Source organism: Rhinolophus ferrumequinum, chromosome 9 (assembly GCF_004115265.2).
Source record: "Rhinolophus ferrumequinum isolate MPI-CBG mRhiFer1 chromosome 9, mRhiFer1_v1.p, whole genome shotgun sequence".
Classification (NCBI taxonomy): domain Eukaryota; kingdom Metazoa; phylum Chordata; class Mammalia; order Chiroptera; family Rhinolophidae; genus Rhinolophus; species Rhinolophus ferrumequinum.
The window spans coordinates 2,070,333-2,084,971 of NC_046292.1; the positions used below are offsets into that span (position 1 = coordinate 2,070,333).

At 61.2% G+C, this 14,639-nt stretch overlaps 1 protein-coding gene across 3 annotated transcripts in view; it reads left to right on the forward strand.

Moving 5' to 3' along the window:
- The first annotated feature begins 391 nt into the window (after positions 1-391).
- The window catches only part of TP73 (tumor protein p73), a 48,777-nt gene continuing 34,529 nt past the window's right edge, over positions 392-14,639 (forward strand). Inside the window, exons 1-3 of one of the 3 annotated variants that reach the window (XM_033115743.1) lie at positions 392-470; positions 10,049-10,145; positions 10,413-10,536. In XM_033115743.1, the coding sequence (XP_032971634.1) occupies positions 10,081-10,145; positions 10,413-10,536 (189 nt within the window). In that variant the 5' untranslated portion in view covers positions 392-470; positions 10,049-10,080. Of the gene's footprint in view, positions 471-10,048; positions 10,146-10,412; positions 10,537-14,055; positions 14,295-14,639 lie in introns of those variants that run through there. The other 2 variants (XM_033115744.1, XM_033115745.1) reach the window with 2 other exon arrangements.

The window sequence follows — 14,639 nt, forward strand, 5'->3', positions numbered from 1 at the left end:
CGCCATATGACCAATGAAATGACAGAAGGTGCTGCGGCTGGGGACAGACTGAAGCTGGAGCCAGGGACAGATTCATTGCACCCTTCTCTCTCCTTCTGTGTGTTCGGAAATTTCTACAGTGAGAAGCAGAGGAAAAGCGAGCAAACACGGGGTGGGGGAGGTGCAGGGAGGGACCACGGCTCCAATCCCCGCTCCCCCTGCCCAACTAGGTTCCCATGGGCAGGGGCGTCACCATGCGGCAGGCATGGCATCGGGAACACTGAGCACAGGCTGGCCTCCAGCCCCAGGGCTCTCGGCCACGCTCCACCCCACCCTGGCCGGCCCTGAGGCTCCAGGCCACCACACCGCTCCAATGTCATCACCTAGGCAACCAGGACGCTGCTGCCACCGTCTGCCTGCCGAGCCACAAGCCAGCCGGCCTCCTGGCCACCTCCCCTCGGCACGACCCTCCGGGCCCAGGCTTGGCCAAGGTAGGCTTGGGCTCGGCCTGGCCCTCCTCTTTCAGGCACGCGCTTGGGGTCCTGCTGCCGGCCCCCTGCACAGCGCCTTCTCCGGGCCACTCAGTGTAGAGCCCGCTCTGCACTACCTCCCACCTGGTGCCCAGAATGGAGTGCCCAGGGGCAGGTTGGTGGCCAGGCCAGTGCACGGTGGCCGTGCCAGTGATTCCCTTGACAGGACTTGGGTGACAAGGACAGGTCGCTGCTGCATGGCACTCTGTGTGGCCCCGGGTTGGGCACAGACTGGGCGGGGACAGATGTGGCTCTGGTGCCATCGCCTCCCCCCGTGGACTGCCAGGAACTCTCTCCACTTCCTGCCCAGGAGGCATAGAGCAATACCCAGGCTGGTAGGTCCTGGGGCTTGCCTGGCTGGGGCACACCACTTCTTAGCCTGATGGGGCCAATCTAGAACCAGCTTTCCCAGCTCCCCTCACCCGCACCGAGCCCCAGAGGCTGCCCTGGTCTCCCTGGCTTCACCTAGCCACCTGCAAGGCGACACCAAGTCCTGGACAGCAGGAGTCACTCCCTGTGTGTGGCCCACCTGCCACCGCTGTGCCGTTTACATGGCTGGACTCCCGAGGTCAGAGGTCCTCAGGGTCCCATCACACTTGAGGAAAGGGGCTGGTGTGGGAATTCTCTGTGAGGAAGGCAGTGTGTGTGTGCACGATGATGGTGGTGAGAAGGAGGGTGGGGAGGCTGAGTGGCTGCCTCTTGTCCCTGCCCCGGGCCGTTGAGGCGAGAGATTGACTGAGAAATGACTAAATTGCAGATACGCAAATTGTCCCAGCGCACAGATGGGCAGTCATGCTTTACAGCCCCGCGACACCCAGGAATCCTGCCTAGATCAATCCTGCACCGTAGGTGTGACGATCTTCATGATACACATGAGAGCACAGAGCCCGCCCCCCCCACCCCCCCAATACGCACACAGCTGGTAGGCGGCTGCAGGCCTTGAATCTGTGGCTGGTTGAAGCCCTTCACTCAAAAGTGCATGAACCAATGTAAATCGACTTGGAAGGGCCCCGAGGCAGGCTACGTGTCCTCATGCCCTGCCATCCCCTCCTGCATCCCAGCACCACCTACCTGCTCCATGTGCCCCCGCCTGCCCTGGGCTCAGCAGGCCCGAGAGGTACCAGCCAGGGTGGCCGTCCCCACAAAAACCCCACTGCGTCTCTGGGAGCCGAGCCTCCCAACCCACTTCCCGAGGTGCACAGACTCAGAGCTCTACCTTGGCCGAGACCTTGGGGGTCCCTGTCCCGTCTGCAACCCACCTCACTAGTCCCACCTCCGCAACCTGCAGGGCCATCCAGGGATTGTCTTTGGCCGAGCTCTGCCTGTCGGAGCTTTTGTTGGGACATTTGGAGAGGGGGGCACAGCAGTGCCTTCCTCCCAGGGTCACTTTGAAAGTTGAGATCAAAAGTACAGAGGGTTCTAGGCGGGAGCTGGCATAGGGTGGGTGCAGGAGATTCTGGGTGTCATCGTCAGGAAGACCATCCCAGCGTTGGGGGCAGGTGTGCCGGTGTCCTCTGGTGGCAGGAGGGCAGGGAGCGGAAGCGAGGCAGATGCCATTCTCTGGAACACTGACGGATGCTTCCGGAGCGAGGGATGGATAGATGAACCAGGGAACATCACAGCAGCGCAGATGAGGTCGTGTCAGACGTCCGCTGACTCCAGAGAAAGAAAAGAACATGATTCAGGAGTCAGACTGAGCCCTGGGAAGACGCGTGGCCTCCATAGCTGGCGTTGGAGGGCCCCTCAGTGAGGAGCCCAGAGCACGGGAGGGGCGGGTCTGTGCAGGCTGACGACACGTCTCAGTGGGGCATCGCTTTCTGAGGGATGTGAGGTGTGCTGAGCAGGGTGGCCAGGTGGAGACGATGGTTTGGACACAACCATCCAGGGCGTGGTTGAAGGAGCCACGTGCTTGTCTGGGGAAAATTCCAGATGCAGAGCAGGTGCTTCCAGTGGTGGCCATTGGCACATAGACGTGTGGCCCCCTGGGGCAGAAAGAGGGCTGGGTGGGGGGATTGGAGGAGACAGGCAGAAAGGGCAGGGCTGCCTGGCAGCCTGGTGGGTGAGCAGGTGGTGTGTGGTCAGGACAAAACTTGAGGACGACCCAGGTGGAGTTCTCAGGTGGTCCCCAATGCTCCTCCTGTGCCAACAGCTGTTTGTCTGCCACGTGCACACACCGTCATCGACTGCCCTCCTGCTGTGTACGGGTCCCTCTTGGGTCCTGGGCATGTGGCCGTGACGGAGCCCTCAGGGGACTGACGACTCGCGGAGGGAGACGACGGGAATCAGGGGTCTGTCCAGGGCTGATGAGGGCTCCCCGAGGGCCTGCCCTGTGACAGATGTTGGTCCCACACATTCTGCAGGTGCTGGGGTAGTGGTCTGCAAAGGCACCAGAGAAGGGGTGCAGGGTCAATGGAGCAGGGCAGGAGACGGCCCCTCGGCGTCTGTGTGCGAGCCACAAGCTGGTCATTTGGGGAGGGAGGGCTGTGGCGGGTTCTGGGTGCTTCATGGGCCAGGAAGACGCCTTCTGATGCAATGCTGGCTAAGATCAGAGCCCAGAGTCCAGAGCAGTGGTGGTGGGTCTGGGGATATCAGGTGAGGCAGAAATAGGGGGACCGGCCAAGAGGCTACTGCGTCATGGGGAGGGCTGAGGGGGGTGGGAGGAAGGTCGTAGTCAGTCAGCGGTGGGCGTTGGACGTCGGTAGGGCCTCGGCGTGTGTCAGTGCAGATGGCTGGACAAGGGACTTGCCAGGCAGGGTGCCTGGTGCGGTTGGGCAGGTGGGAATGCAGGCTGGGCGGGGGTCAGCTCTTTTGCCCACCTCCCGAGGACAAGCCAGGTAGAGTGCAGGGGTCAAGAGTGAGGACGCTGGAGCCAGACGCTGGGTTTTACTGTCCCCTCAGGACCGCTGTGTGCCCTTGGGTGGCCTAACTTCTGCATGTTTCCACCTCTTTCAGTAAAATGACCTACCTGCTGCGCTGGCTTGCCAGTCATTTGGAGCTCAGTGATGCTTTGCGCTTTTGGTTTTTTTGTTTCGTTTTGGTGCATGTAATTTCCTCTACCAGAGGGCTGGTCTGTGGCAGCCTCTTCCGCAGGGTGTGAGGGCCGTCATCGTTTCCTCCCCAACTCTGCGCAGCCAAGGGCCGCTCCCAGCAAACATCCCCATGAATTCGGAGCCATTTGTAGACACTGGAGGTTTGTTCAACCATTGTTTCTTTCTAGAAGGGATGAAGCCCTTGTTGGTGCTGAGCCACCCATTAGATTAAAAACTGCCAGATAACCTCATGGCTCTCTAGATGAGGCCCATGTGCCAGAAGGGCCCACCCACCCTGGCCTGGCTGCTGGCAGGGACCACTTGCCTTAACAGAAGCTGGTGGCTAGGACAGAAGCTGGAGTCGGGGGTAAAAGGCCAGCAGGATCAGAAGCAGCGGCGCCTGGGGGATTCCTGGGGTCGCTCCAATCTGCCCCCACCATGGGCCCGGGAGGGAGGGAGGGCCTCTTAACTGGCACCTCCAGCTGTTTCGTGTTTCCCAACAGCACCCTGCCTCAGGGTGGGGAGGCTAAACTGTCTCATCGCCAGCGCTGGGTCTCCCGGGCTGGGCCGCAGGGCAGAGGGAAGCAGGGTGCCATGTCAGGCTGCTGGAGGCCTCGGCCACGGCCCCATCAGTAGGTTCTGCTGGGCCCAGTCTTTCTGCAGTAGGTCCAGGGCACAGTTGTGGCCAGCCCTGGCCCACGGGCCCGTCCTGACTCCACCCCACCCCACCTCACTTGGTGAGCTGGACCGGAAGGCTGCCCTGCGCTCCTCTGGCCATGTGGCCAGGGTGCAGTCGGGAGGGGCAGGCGAAGAGGGGCACTGCCCTAGCTCCACGAGGAGGGGGGCCTCCTGGCTGTTCCAGGCGGAATCCCGGGCCCACCCCTCCCCAAGGGTGAGGGCCACCTCTGTTCTGGGGGCAGCTGGGGCAGCAGAGACCTCTCAGCACCAAGGACCCCAAGAGGCTGGGCTCCGAGTGTCCTGTTGGAATCGGGCTGGGCGCAGCCCTGAGAAGAGCACATTGTACGGGGGCCCACCGACGCCTCCACCCAGGTAGGAGCCTTCTGGACGCTGGGACATTCTGCAGTCCCCTTAAGACAGGGCCACAGGGTGACTGGAAGGGACCCTCCCGTGAGGGTCTGGCTTTACCTGCCACCGCAGATTTCAGTCCGTCTAGGTTACTGAAATAAAAGTAAGATAGACGGTGGGAAGAGGGCCGCCGGCATGGTTATCGTGTGACTCCGAACAACTGGGATGGGTCGTTGGGGGTCGGGGGCCAGTGGAGTTCTTGGGTCTTTTCTCTGCTGAGCTGAAGAAAGCTGCCCCCATCTGAGAGGCGTCAGTGTCCCCATGACCAGGGTGGAGGAGGATACACCCCACCTTGTCCGTCCCTCTGCTCAGGCCACGCGTCCACCCTTTGTCTCTGGGTTCTACGGGAGGGTGGGCAGCAGCAGCCCCTGAGACTAAGGTCAGAGGGTTGGGCAGAGCCGGTCGGAGGGTCGTCCCATGGAACCCTGGGAAGCGACGGGGGGGGGATGGTGGGATAGGATGCCCCACAATCCTGCCCTGTGGGCTACGCAGCTGAAGGGGTGTCAGGTGATGGCAACAGGACAGGAGCGTCCTGACTAGGAGTCAGGGAGGACAGTGGCTTCCAAGAGGAGGCCGAGCCCTGGCCTGGCCTGGAAGGACATGGAGGGGCGGGGAGGGGTCCTGAACTAAGGGTGAGCACGGAGGCAGCCCCCCGTGGGGTGCATGAGGACAGGGCGAGGGTCAGAGGAGACACACGGGGCAGGTGGGGACAGAGAGGACATACAGGGGTAGGGTAGGAGGCAGGGAGGGAACAGGTGGGGACAGGGCAAGGGGAGAGTAAGAGGATATGTGAGGACAGGCAAGGGGTCCCCATGAGGCTGTGCTTCTGGCTGGGAAGCTGTGGATGAGAGACTGGGGGCCTGGGCAAAGCAGGGGGACAGGGCAGCAGCCCCTCCAGGCCTCGAGCTTCCCCCTGGAGCGGAGGGGCCCTTTGGGTGCGGGGGAGTACGGAGAGCGTCCCCTCCCCCACCACTGGTGACCGAAGGAGAAAACCGTTGAGCTGAGACCTAGAGACACTGTGAGTCACCCTGAGAAATCAGTGGAGCGTGCCTGCTCTCCAGAGAGCCCTGCCTGTCTCTAGGGGTCCCAGGGCCCTGCTAGTGGGGGGTAGGTCCTCAGGCTGCAGGTCCTGGGACTCTCCCTGAGTTCTAAATATTTGGGGGAAACTCCCCGCCGGGCCTGGAGCACAGGCTGGGCAGAATCAGCGATGCAATGAGTCCACGACCGTCCAGCCCCCCCACAAATGCTGTGCCTCATACATCTGACACCCACAAATGTTCCACAGTCGTCCCCCTTACCCGCGGGGGCACGTCCCAAGACCCCAGGGGAGGTGTGAACCGCAGAGGGTACCAGACCCCGTCACAGACTTGTTTTTCCCTGTGCCTACATACCTATGACGGAGTTTACTTCACAGAGGAGGCCCAGTCGGAGATGCACAACAGGACTAGTAATGAAGTAGAACAGTGACAACCACCTGCTGGGTACACTTAGTGCCTGTGGTCGGTCACCCTTCAGGGTCCCTTGCTGAAGTCCTCGCAGAGGCGCCACGCTTTCTGGGAAGCACGTTGCCATCACCGGGAACACGTCTCCCGTCCGTCTCCCACCACCAGTTCAAGGCCTTTTCCCTCCTAACCAGCTCCCCTCACGCACTGTGGCCGGAACTTTTGCGGCCTGAGGGGCGACAGCAGAACCGGCACCGATGTCTTTCTCCTTCTTCACAGTTTCACAGATCGAAGCCCCTTCCTCCCCGTAGGTCTCAGCGACCTCAGCATACGGTACTTTCCTCATTAAGGCGAGAGCTTTCGCCTCTTTACTTCCAGGAAGCACTTCACGGCTTCTCTCTGTCACACCCGACTGCCAGCACCCCCACTCCTGCGCTTTGGGGCCGATATTAAGGGACATAAGGGTGACGTGGACACAGCACTGGGACAGCGTGACAGTCCATCTGATCACCCAGACGGTTACTAAGTGACTAACGGGCGGGGAGCGTGTACAGCGTGGAGACGCTGGACGAAGGGATGATTCACGTCCTGGGCGGGATAAAGCGAGAAATAGCGAGACTTCATCACGTTCCTAGAAAGGCGCGATTTAAAACTCATGAACGATTTATTTCTGTAATTTTCTTTCTTTTTTTTTTAATTTTTATTGGGGAACAGTGTGTTTTTCCAGGACCCATAAGCTCTAAGTCAAGTCGTTTTTTTTCACTCTAGTTGTGGAGGGCACAGCTCACTGGCCCATGTGGGAATAGAACCGGCGACCTGGGTGTTATGAACACTGCGCTCTAACCAACTGAGCTAACCAGCTGCCCTATTTCTCTAATTTTCCATTGAATATTTTTGGACTGTAGTTGACTGCAGGCAACTGAAAGCATGGAAAGTGAAACCGTAAATAAGCGAGTAGAGAGGATAGGAGTGTCCAGAGCAGCCTGGGGGTTCTGGATGAAGGGCTTGAGTCGCTGCACCTCCGATCTTTGACCGAACATCAGCATTTCCTCTTTCCCACGCCGAGCTCCTGCCGGGGTGGCAGGTGTTCCCTGATGCCTGCACGGACTGGGTCTGTGGCTCCGTCACTTCTGTTCTTGGGGGTCTTGGGTCTAGTACAAGCAGCCCTTCAGAGTTTTGCAGGGAAGCTGGACATCATAGCACCATGTGGCTTCCTGGTTCAAGTCCCATGGTGTCCTCTAGGTAAGACAGCCAGGTATCCAGACCCTCGCTGTTCCAATGAAGAGCCGGAGTGGAAGTCCTAGGGGAGGCTGGTAGACAGCCGAAGCTGGGGGCCTGCTACTGAGGTCTGGGGATGATGGGTCTGGGGTGGGTTTGAGGGTCCCCTGTCCTGACACAGAGGAAGCCCCTGCTTTGCCCCATGCAGCTCGGCCCCCTGTAGTGCCTGAGCTGCTCCTGGTGCACGTGGCCAGTGGTGTGCGTGGCTGGTGGCGCTCACCTGGCCAGGGATGGCAGCCGGGACACAGCAGGCGGGGTCCTCAGATAAAAAGGATGCCTTTCTTTATTCGAGGGTCCGTGGGAAGGAAGCGTGCAATGTGAGAATGCAGAGGAGAGTGAAAAGCAATGTCACTTCAAGCATGAAACTAGTGTCCACGTTCAGGCACCTGGTCAAAGTGCGGCTTCGCTAACAGGCTCCCAGGGAGCCCTGCACAGAGGGCCCCCATTCCACCCCTGAATCCCAGTGCTGAGCGTCCACGGGGCCGGATCCAGGCTAGCCAGCAGGAGGCAGACAGGCGATGCGGTTCTGTTTCTGTGTCTCACTCTGTCTGTCTGTCTATCTGTCCCTGTCTCTCTCTCTCTCTGTGTCTCTCTGTCTCTGTCTCCCACAATTTTCAGGGAACCAATTCAGTGATGTTTAGCACACTCACAATGTTGTGAAGCCACCACCTCTCTCCAGTTCCAGAACATTCTCATCAACCCAAAGGAGACCCACACCCATCAGCAGTCAGTCCCCCTCCCTCTCCCCCAGCCCCTGGCAGCCACCAATCTGCCTCCTCTGGCATTGCCCATTCTGGACCCTTCATAGATGGAATCCTAGGACACATGGTCCTTGACGTCTGGCTTCTCTCACTGAGCATAGTATCTTGAGGTCCATTCACATTGTAGCATGTGTCAGGGCGTCATTCTTTTGATGACAGAGTAATATTCCATTGTGTGGACCCACCACAATTGGTTTATCCATCCGTCGGTTGGTGCACATTTGGGCTGTTTCTGATTAGTACCAACGGGAGATGGGATCCCGCCGCCCACTCGCTATGTGACGTTAATAAAGCTTTTTCCATCTCGGGCTTGGAGGGTCCGTCAGCAAAATGAAGGAGGTGGAGCAAATGGCCCAGGCCAGCCAGGTTTCATGTCGGCACACACTGCCCGCACCGAGAGGCCACCCCGCTTGCTGCTCACCCACGAAGGGCCGGCCCGGGGAGTGGGTGAAGGCGGGTTGCCCGGCCTCAGCTCAGCGGCCAGCCCACTTCCTCCCAAGTTCACTCCATGCTGAATTACGTGGGGGCCTGCTCCATGCCCAGGACTCAGCTGCACTGGGCTTTGGACAGCTCAGCACAGCTGGCAGTGACCTCCCAGGAGGCAGCATGCAAGTGCGTTAAAACCCTGTGGATTATATGCTGAAGCTTTGGGGCAGACACGACTAAGTTGATTTCCAACTCTGAGAAAACCACTCGGCCATTCCTGCACTTACAGTTATACTCTGTGACCTCAGCAAGTCCCGTAACCTCTCGGAGCCTACGGTGGCCCTCGGGGCTCATGCCACGGCTCCAGGGACCGTGGTGGCCCTGAGGCAAGCCACAGGCCTCCAACAGTGCCTGTCTGCCTGGGGACAAAGTGACAGATTGCGGACACACCCTCCCTCCCCGGATGATCACGGACAGGTCCAGGCCTGCCTGCTTGGGCACTGCCAGGCTGTGGCTGAGCCGAGTCCCGTGGCCCCCTGCCAAGGACCCAGAGGCCCGCCTAGGGGAGACTTCGCCTTGGCCTGAGTAGGGACGGTGGTTTCCTGCCCCCCCCGCTCCCTCCCACAGTGGGACAAGGGCCCCAGCTGAGTCCAGCCTGGTCACTGCTACCTCCTCCCGTGTGGCAGGGGCCACTTCAAGGTGGTACCTGGGCATGGAGCCTCTCAGGAGAGGCAATGGCAGGGACAAAGGCCAGCAGGGCCCCTGGGCGGGGCACCCCAACCCCTGGGCACCTTCCATGGTGAGGTGGCACCAGCCCAGTGACAGGGCAGCTTCCCCACGTTGGTGAGCTTCCTCGTGGGGCCAGCAGTCATTTACGTCAGGTCGCAGGACAGACCCGCCTCAGAAAGGCCGTCTGCCGTGGACACAGCAAGGCTCGCACCCAGGGCTCTGCTCCCGCCTCTGGGGTGCCCTGCGCTTGCCGTCCCCAGAGGGAGTGATTTGTGATATGAGCTGTCCCCACGTCTTGGCACATTGGAGCCCCCAAGCCTGGCTCAAGCCTCCAGGCTGGAACTAGACACACAGTTAGTAGTGGTGACGGCCACACGTCTTTGAGGGCTCTCTGCGCCCAGACACAGCATGAACACGTTCAATCGGTGCTGCAACGGCCCGCAGCAGTCCCCAGAGGGAGTGCTGCTGTCACCCCCCTCGTAGGTGGTGGCCCTGAGGAGCCCCTCCTGCCCGGGGCACCCTGGCCGGGTCTGAGGCAGGCCTGCCCATCAGCAAGGCTGAGCGCCTGCCCACTCACCTGGGTCTCGACTCAGTTTCCTGCCCTGGAAATGGGCAGGATGAAATGGGGATGGGGGTGGGGGGTGAAGGCTGAGCGCCCCCCTGGCTGCTGCTCAAGCAGTGTCCTCACGTGTCATCGTTGGCCTGCCCGATCCCCCCGACCCCAGGATGCTGGACGAGGAGCACAGAGAACGCCGTCCACAGGGCTCACCCCTTCTTCCTCCCCACAGAACACGCTGCCTCGGGGTAGGGTGTGGAGAAGATGTCCCAGTCCACCTCCACGGCCACCGACGAGGGAACCACGTTCGAGCACCTCTGGAGCTCTCTGTGAGTATTTCCTCTGAGTGGACCCCGGCTGGACTCAGGCCAGCTTGGGGCAGGGCGAGGCGAACAAATTGGGTTAGAGCCAGGAGAGGTCCAGGGGACAGAGCCCACATGTGCTCATGCCTCCCTGGCACTCACACCAGCCCTGAGAAGCTGGCAGGGCGGGTGGGAGCTGAGGGCGGCCGGACAGAGCAGGGGAGGTCGGCCACGGGCTGGTCCAAACTCTGGTCTGGGTGGTCTGGGGCTGATGGCTGTGTGCCCTCTTCCCAGGGAGCCGGACAGCACCTACTTTGACCTGCCCCAGTCGAGCCAGGGCAGCAGCGAGGAGGTGGGCGCCGTGGAGGCCAGCATGGGTGTCTTCCACCTGCAGGGCATGGCCACTCCGTCCGTCATGGTGAGTGGGGCTGCCCTCTGCGGAGGCCTTGGGGTGGGGCAGTAGGTGTGGACGGTCCTGTCCCGGTAGCCTGCCAAGCCAGAAGGGAGGCTCCTGGTGCACAGCTTCCTCTGTGGCTTTGTCAGGACATTTCAATTGCAAAACAGAAACTGTATCAGCTTACATAACTGTCATTCCAAGGGTAGGAGTGGATTCAGGCATGGCTGGATCCAGGTATTTAACAGCTGCCTCCGTCTCTGGCCCTGCCTCCCCGTGGTGACTTTGTTCTTAGACAGCCTCTCCTCTCGCGGTGAAGGGGACCAGGCTCCAAAAGCATCCCTCTCCCCCGCCCCACTCAGGTCTTGCCATGCTTGGCATTTTTCTTGGCAAGAATGCAGGACAGTGGTAACTGGGTGTGGCTGCATCCCTGCCTCTCTCCGGCCACCCCTGGCCAGGACGTGGGTGGTAAACAGGTGGGACACAAGGGGACCCCTGGCCCTGGGAGAGGACCGGCGGTCCTGCTGTCCCCAGCACTCCTCTGAGATGGCCTCCTTGGCACAGCCCCGCTGGACCCTGGGGCTGCTCGGTCCTGCCCACAAGCCTTGTTTGCCAGGGCCCCCTCAGGTGGGGAGCTGTCGAGGGAACTTTGCTACATGTGTGAGGGAAACAGAAACTCCTCAGATGCATCCTGGACGCTGCGTGCTGGCTGCTGGCCTTCCTACAGTTGAGCGTGTCTGTCTCGGGGTCACCGGTGCCAGGCCAAGGGCTAGGACACAGGAGGCAGGCAGTGCTGGGGACTCTGGAGGCCAGGAGGGCACAGAGTCTGGACACCTCCATAAACCCCCTCTTCCAGAACGTGGAGCCCCTCACCCAACACATCCCAAAATACACCCGTCTGAGGCACCTTGGGCGTCTGGTGAATAGTGGGGGCTATGGGGGCTCCAGTCACATGAACGAGTCAGGGTGAAGTGGGGTGAGGGAGGGGGCAGGAGGGTCCCGTGTCCTCCGTCTGTGTCCGTTTCATTGCTAGGCTGGCGCAAGACCCGCCGGCCCCCATGGCACTAGGACAGGGCAGCTGCTTGGGCAGCCATGGCCCAGGATGTGGTGGGGTCTGGTGGGCAGCGAGCCCCTGTGATGCCTGTACCTTTGAGGACCCTCAGACTGAGGGATTTAAGTCCCTGGCCCAGCCTCCTGCCTCTGCTAGGAGATCATTAGGGTGGAATAGCCCATCTGAATTAGCACCTGCTATACTCCCATTTTACAGGTGAGGAAACCAAGGCAGATGCTGGGAAAGGTGGGCCTGGGATAGGCCAGTAGTGGCGTCCTACAGCAGGATGAGAAGGGACACTCTCTGAGCTGCCAACTGCTCCCCAGGGGTGAAGGGTCCTGAGCCTCCAGCCCCCTTCCTGGACATCAGTGTCCCCTCTTTTTGGGATTGGTCTTAGGCCATGCACAGTGACGCTCAGGGCTGCAGCAAGACCCCGCAGACATTTACTTTTTTGGAGCCAGTGCTGCGGCTGGACCAGCCCTTGTGGATCTTATCATGTCAGGACGCAACCATCAGGGAGCTCAGAAACACAAGGTGCATCCCTCACAGGTCCTACAAGGACCCGGCTCGCCTGGCAGAGGGGTCACTGGGGTCGAGGGTGGGGGCCTAGGATTCCAAGGGTTCACTCTTTGTTGGTTTATTTGAATCATAAGAGCGGGAAGGGAAAAGCAGGGTCACTCCAGCAGTCAGTTCTCTAGATCGCCCAGAGCTTCCTGAAAGGAGAACTCGTGGGTGGGGCAGCCTGGCTCCACTCAGTTGTGTGGTGGACATTGTGCTTATTGGAGAAGGACGTCTGAGATGGACCCCTCGGCCATCGCAAGTGTAATGTCAGGCACTTGCGTTACCACGACACAGCTAATTGTCAGGCTCTAACACTACCTTCCCTCTGTGGTGGGACAGGAGCCGCCACCGGGCTCCAGGGCGTGGGGACCCCTGAATGCAGCCTCCTAAGAGGTCTGTCTCCCAAGTTCCAGAAGCCACCCCCACCCAGCCGCCAGGCTCACCCCTCGAGGGCAGAGGTCTGGGGAGACCGCACAGACTCAGCGCCAGGAGGGCGTCCTGCGTGCAGGGAGCCCGAGGGGCCACTTCTGGGTTCTTGCAGGTGGGGTACGCTCCCCGACACCACCAGGAGGGTGCCTGGTCCTGAGTCTGGGCGCGGAGGGGAAACAAGCCTCTCACCAGCCATGGGTAACGAGGGTGGGGCCAACAACCTCTGCAAACAGCAAGAGAGCAAATCTGTCAGGTAGCAACACGCCTCATAGCGAACTCCTTGTGAGTGGGGAACACTTGTGCAGTGGGATCTAACAGCCACGGAACAAGAAATGCAGGCCAGCGGAGTCACGCTTCCCACAGCTGTCTCCAAGGTTCTGAGCCTCAGCTGGGGCACCCAGGCCAGCCCCTCGGGGACAGTGCCTGGAAGTTTGTCCCCTCCCGGCTCTCTTTCCATCAGCTGTGGGCTGTGCCTCCCTCCGCCTCAGCTCCTCAGGAGGCTGGAAGTGGTCGGGGGTTTAGCTAGAACATGCCAGAAAACGAGGGTCTCAGGGCATCTTTCCAGCACCTTGCAGGTTTTTAAGCTCTTGTGTCGGGGGGTAGAAGTGGCTGGGGGCTTAGAAACCTGAGGTCGGCAGTCCACATTCACGTGATTTGTTTGTGTGTATCTGACGCCCCGCCTGAGTCCAGCAAGGGTCCCAACCCCTGTGCCAAAGGCAACTTTGTGTCAAAGATGGTTAAGTCAGAATGGAGATTCCGACTCCCCAGGAAGGGAGTGGTGGTGGCCCCCGTGACGTCCCCGCTAGGAGGCCCCCGACGCAGACGCAGAGTCCCCCGCGTGCTGAAGGTCGTGCAGTTGGCACACTGAGGGGCAGGGCCCCAGCGGTCTCCTGCTGGGCCACCTCCCTCTGTTTCAGGACTCAGAACCACAAGGACAAGACCAGGGAGTGGCAGGTGGGCAGCCCGGAGCGTGTCGGCTCTGGGTTCTCCCACGCAGTCTGCTGCATGGGGCCACCCCCGGGCTGCTCTTTCCATCGCCAGGCTCCTTGGGGGGTCTGGGGACAGCAGTCTCCCCGAGTGTCTCTCCTCTCCACTCAGCCCTTTGGGGTGCCCCCAGTGGACCACACCATGTTCCCTGGGCAGGAGGGAGATGGCTCCGCCCGGAGGGCCGGGCCACCCAACCATCTCTTCCTTTGGGGTGGCCTGGCCTTGCCGACAGAGGTCTCAGGGGCCCGGGCTGGCCCCCTCGTGTTCAGGGGCGGAGGCTGGTGGCTCCCAGGGCCTCCGGGGGGCGGTGTCTCAGAAGGAGCGGGTGGGGCTTAATTGTGGAGCCGCCGCTGGCCCGGTACGCCGCCCCCTCCCCGGGCAGCTCCTTGGTGCGGTCCAGCACACCAGTGGGCAAGCTGAGGCCTGCCTGGGCTCTGATGAATAGTCATGAGGGCGAAGGGGTGGGCGCCCGTTTTGTTGTTAGATGCAGCGAGTTGACAGGACCAAGGGAGAGGGCGAGCGAGAGGATGCCAGCAGACAGCCCGCCTGTCCTACAGCGATCTCGGCTCCTGCCCCGCTAGCTGCACAGCCTCTCGCCTGGGCCCACACCACCCGCTGGCCGCCACTCTGCCCCTTGCGCCCTGGCCACCCAGACCCATGCCTCGTTCCACAGCGCGCCAGCTCCCCGGCGTGTGCAGACCCCCACGCGCCCACCATGCTATACGTCAGTGACCCCATGCAGCACTTCGCCACGGTAGGTACGCCCTTCAGATCTGTCGGGGGACACTGTCTCCATCCTTCTCGGGGGCCTCGGTGGGGCTTTCGCCAACGTGGAGGGCTCAGAGGAGTGTTCTCTTCTCTGTGCCCTGGCCGGGCACCTGCTGCCAGGTGGGGCGTGGCCATCCAGGGTGAGCAGAGGCAGGCAGAAGGCGCTGAGGGCAGGGGCAGGTCCCGAGCATGGAAGCAGGTGCCTGTCCATCCTGGAGAAGCTCAGGGGACCGGTGTCCACTGGCTGGGCAGGACCCGCAGCCAGGGAGAAGAGGGTGGGCGGGTGTCTGGTCAGGGCTGCGTGGCTGCCTGGAGGCGCGGGGGTTTCCGA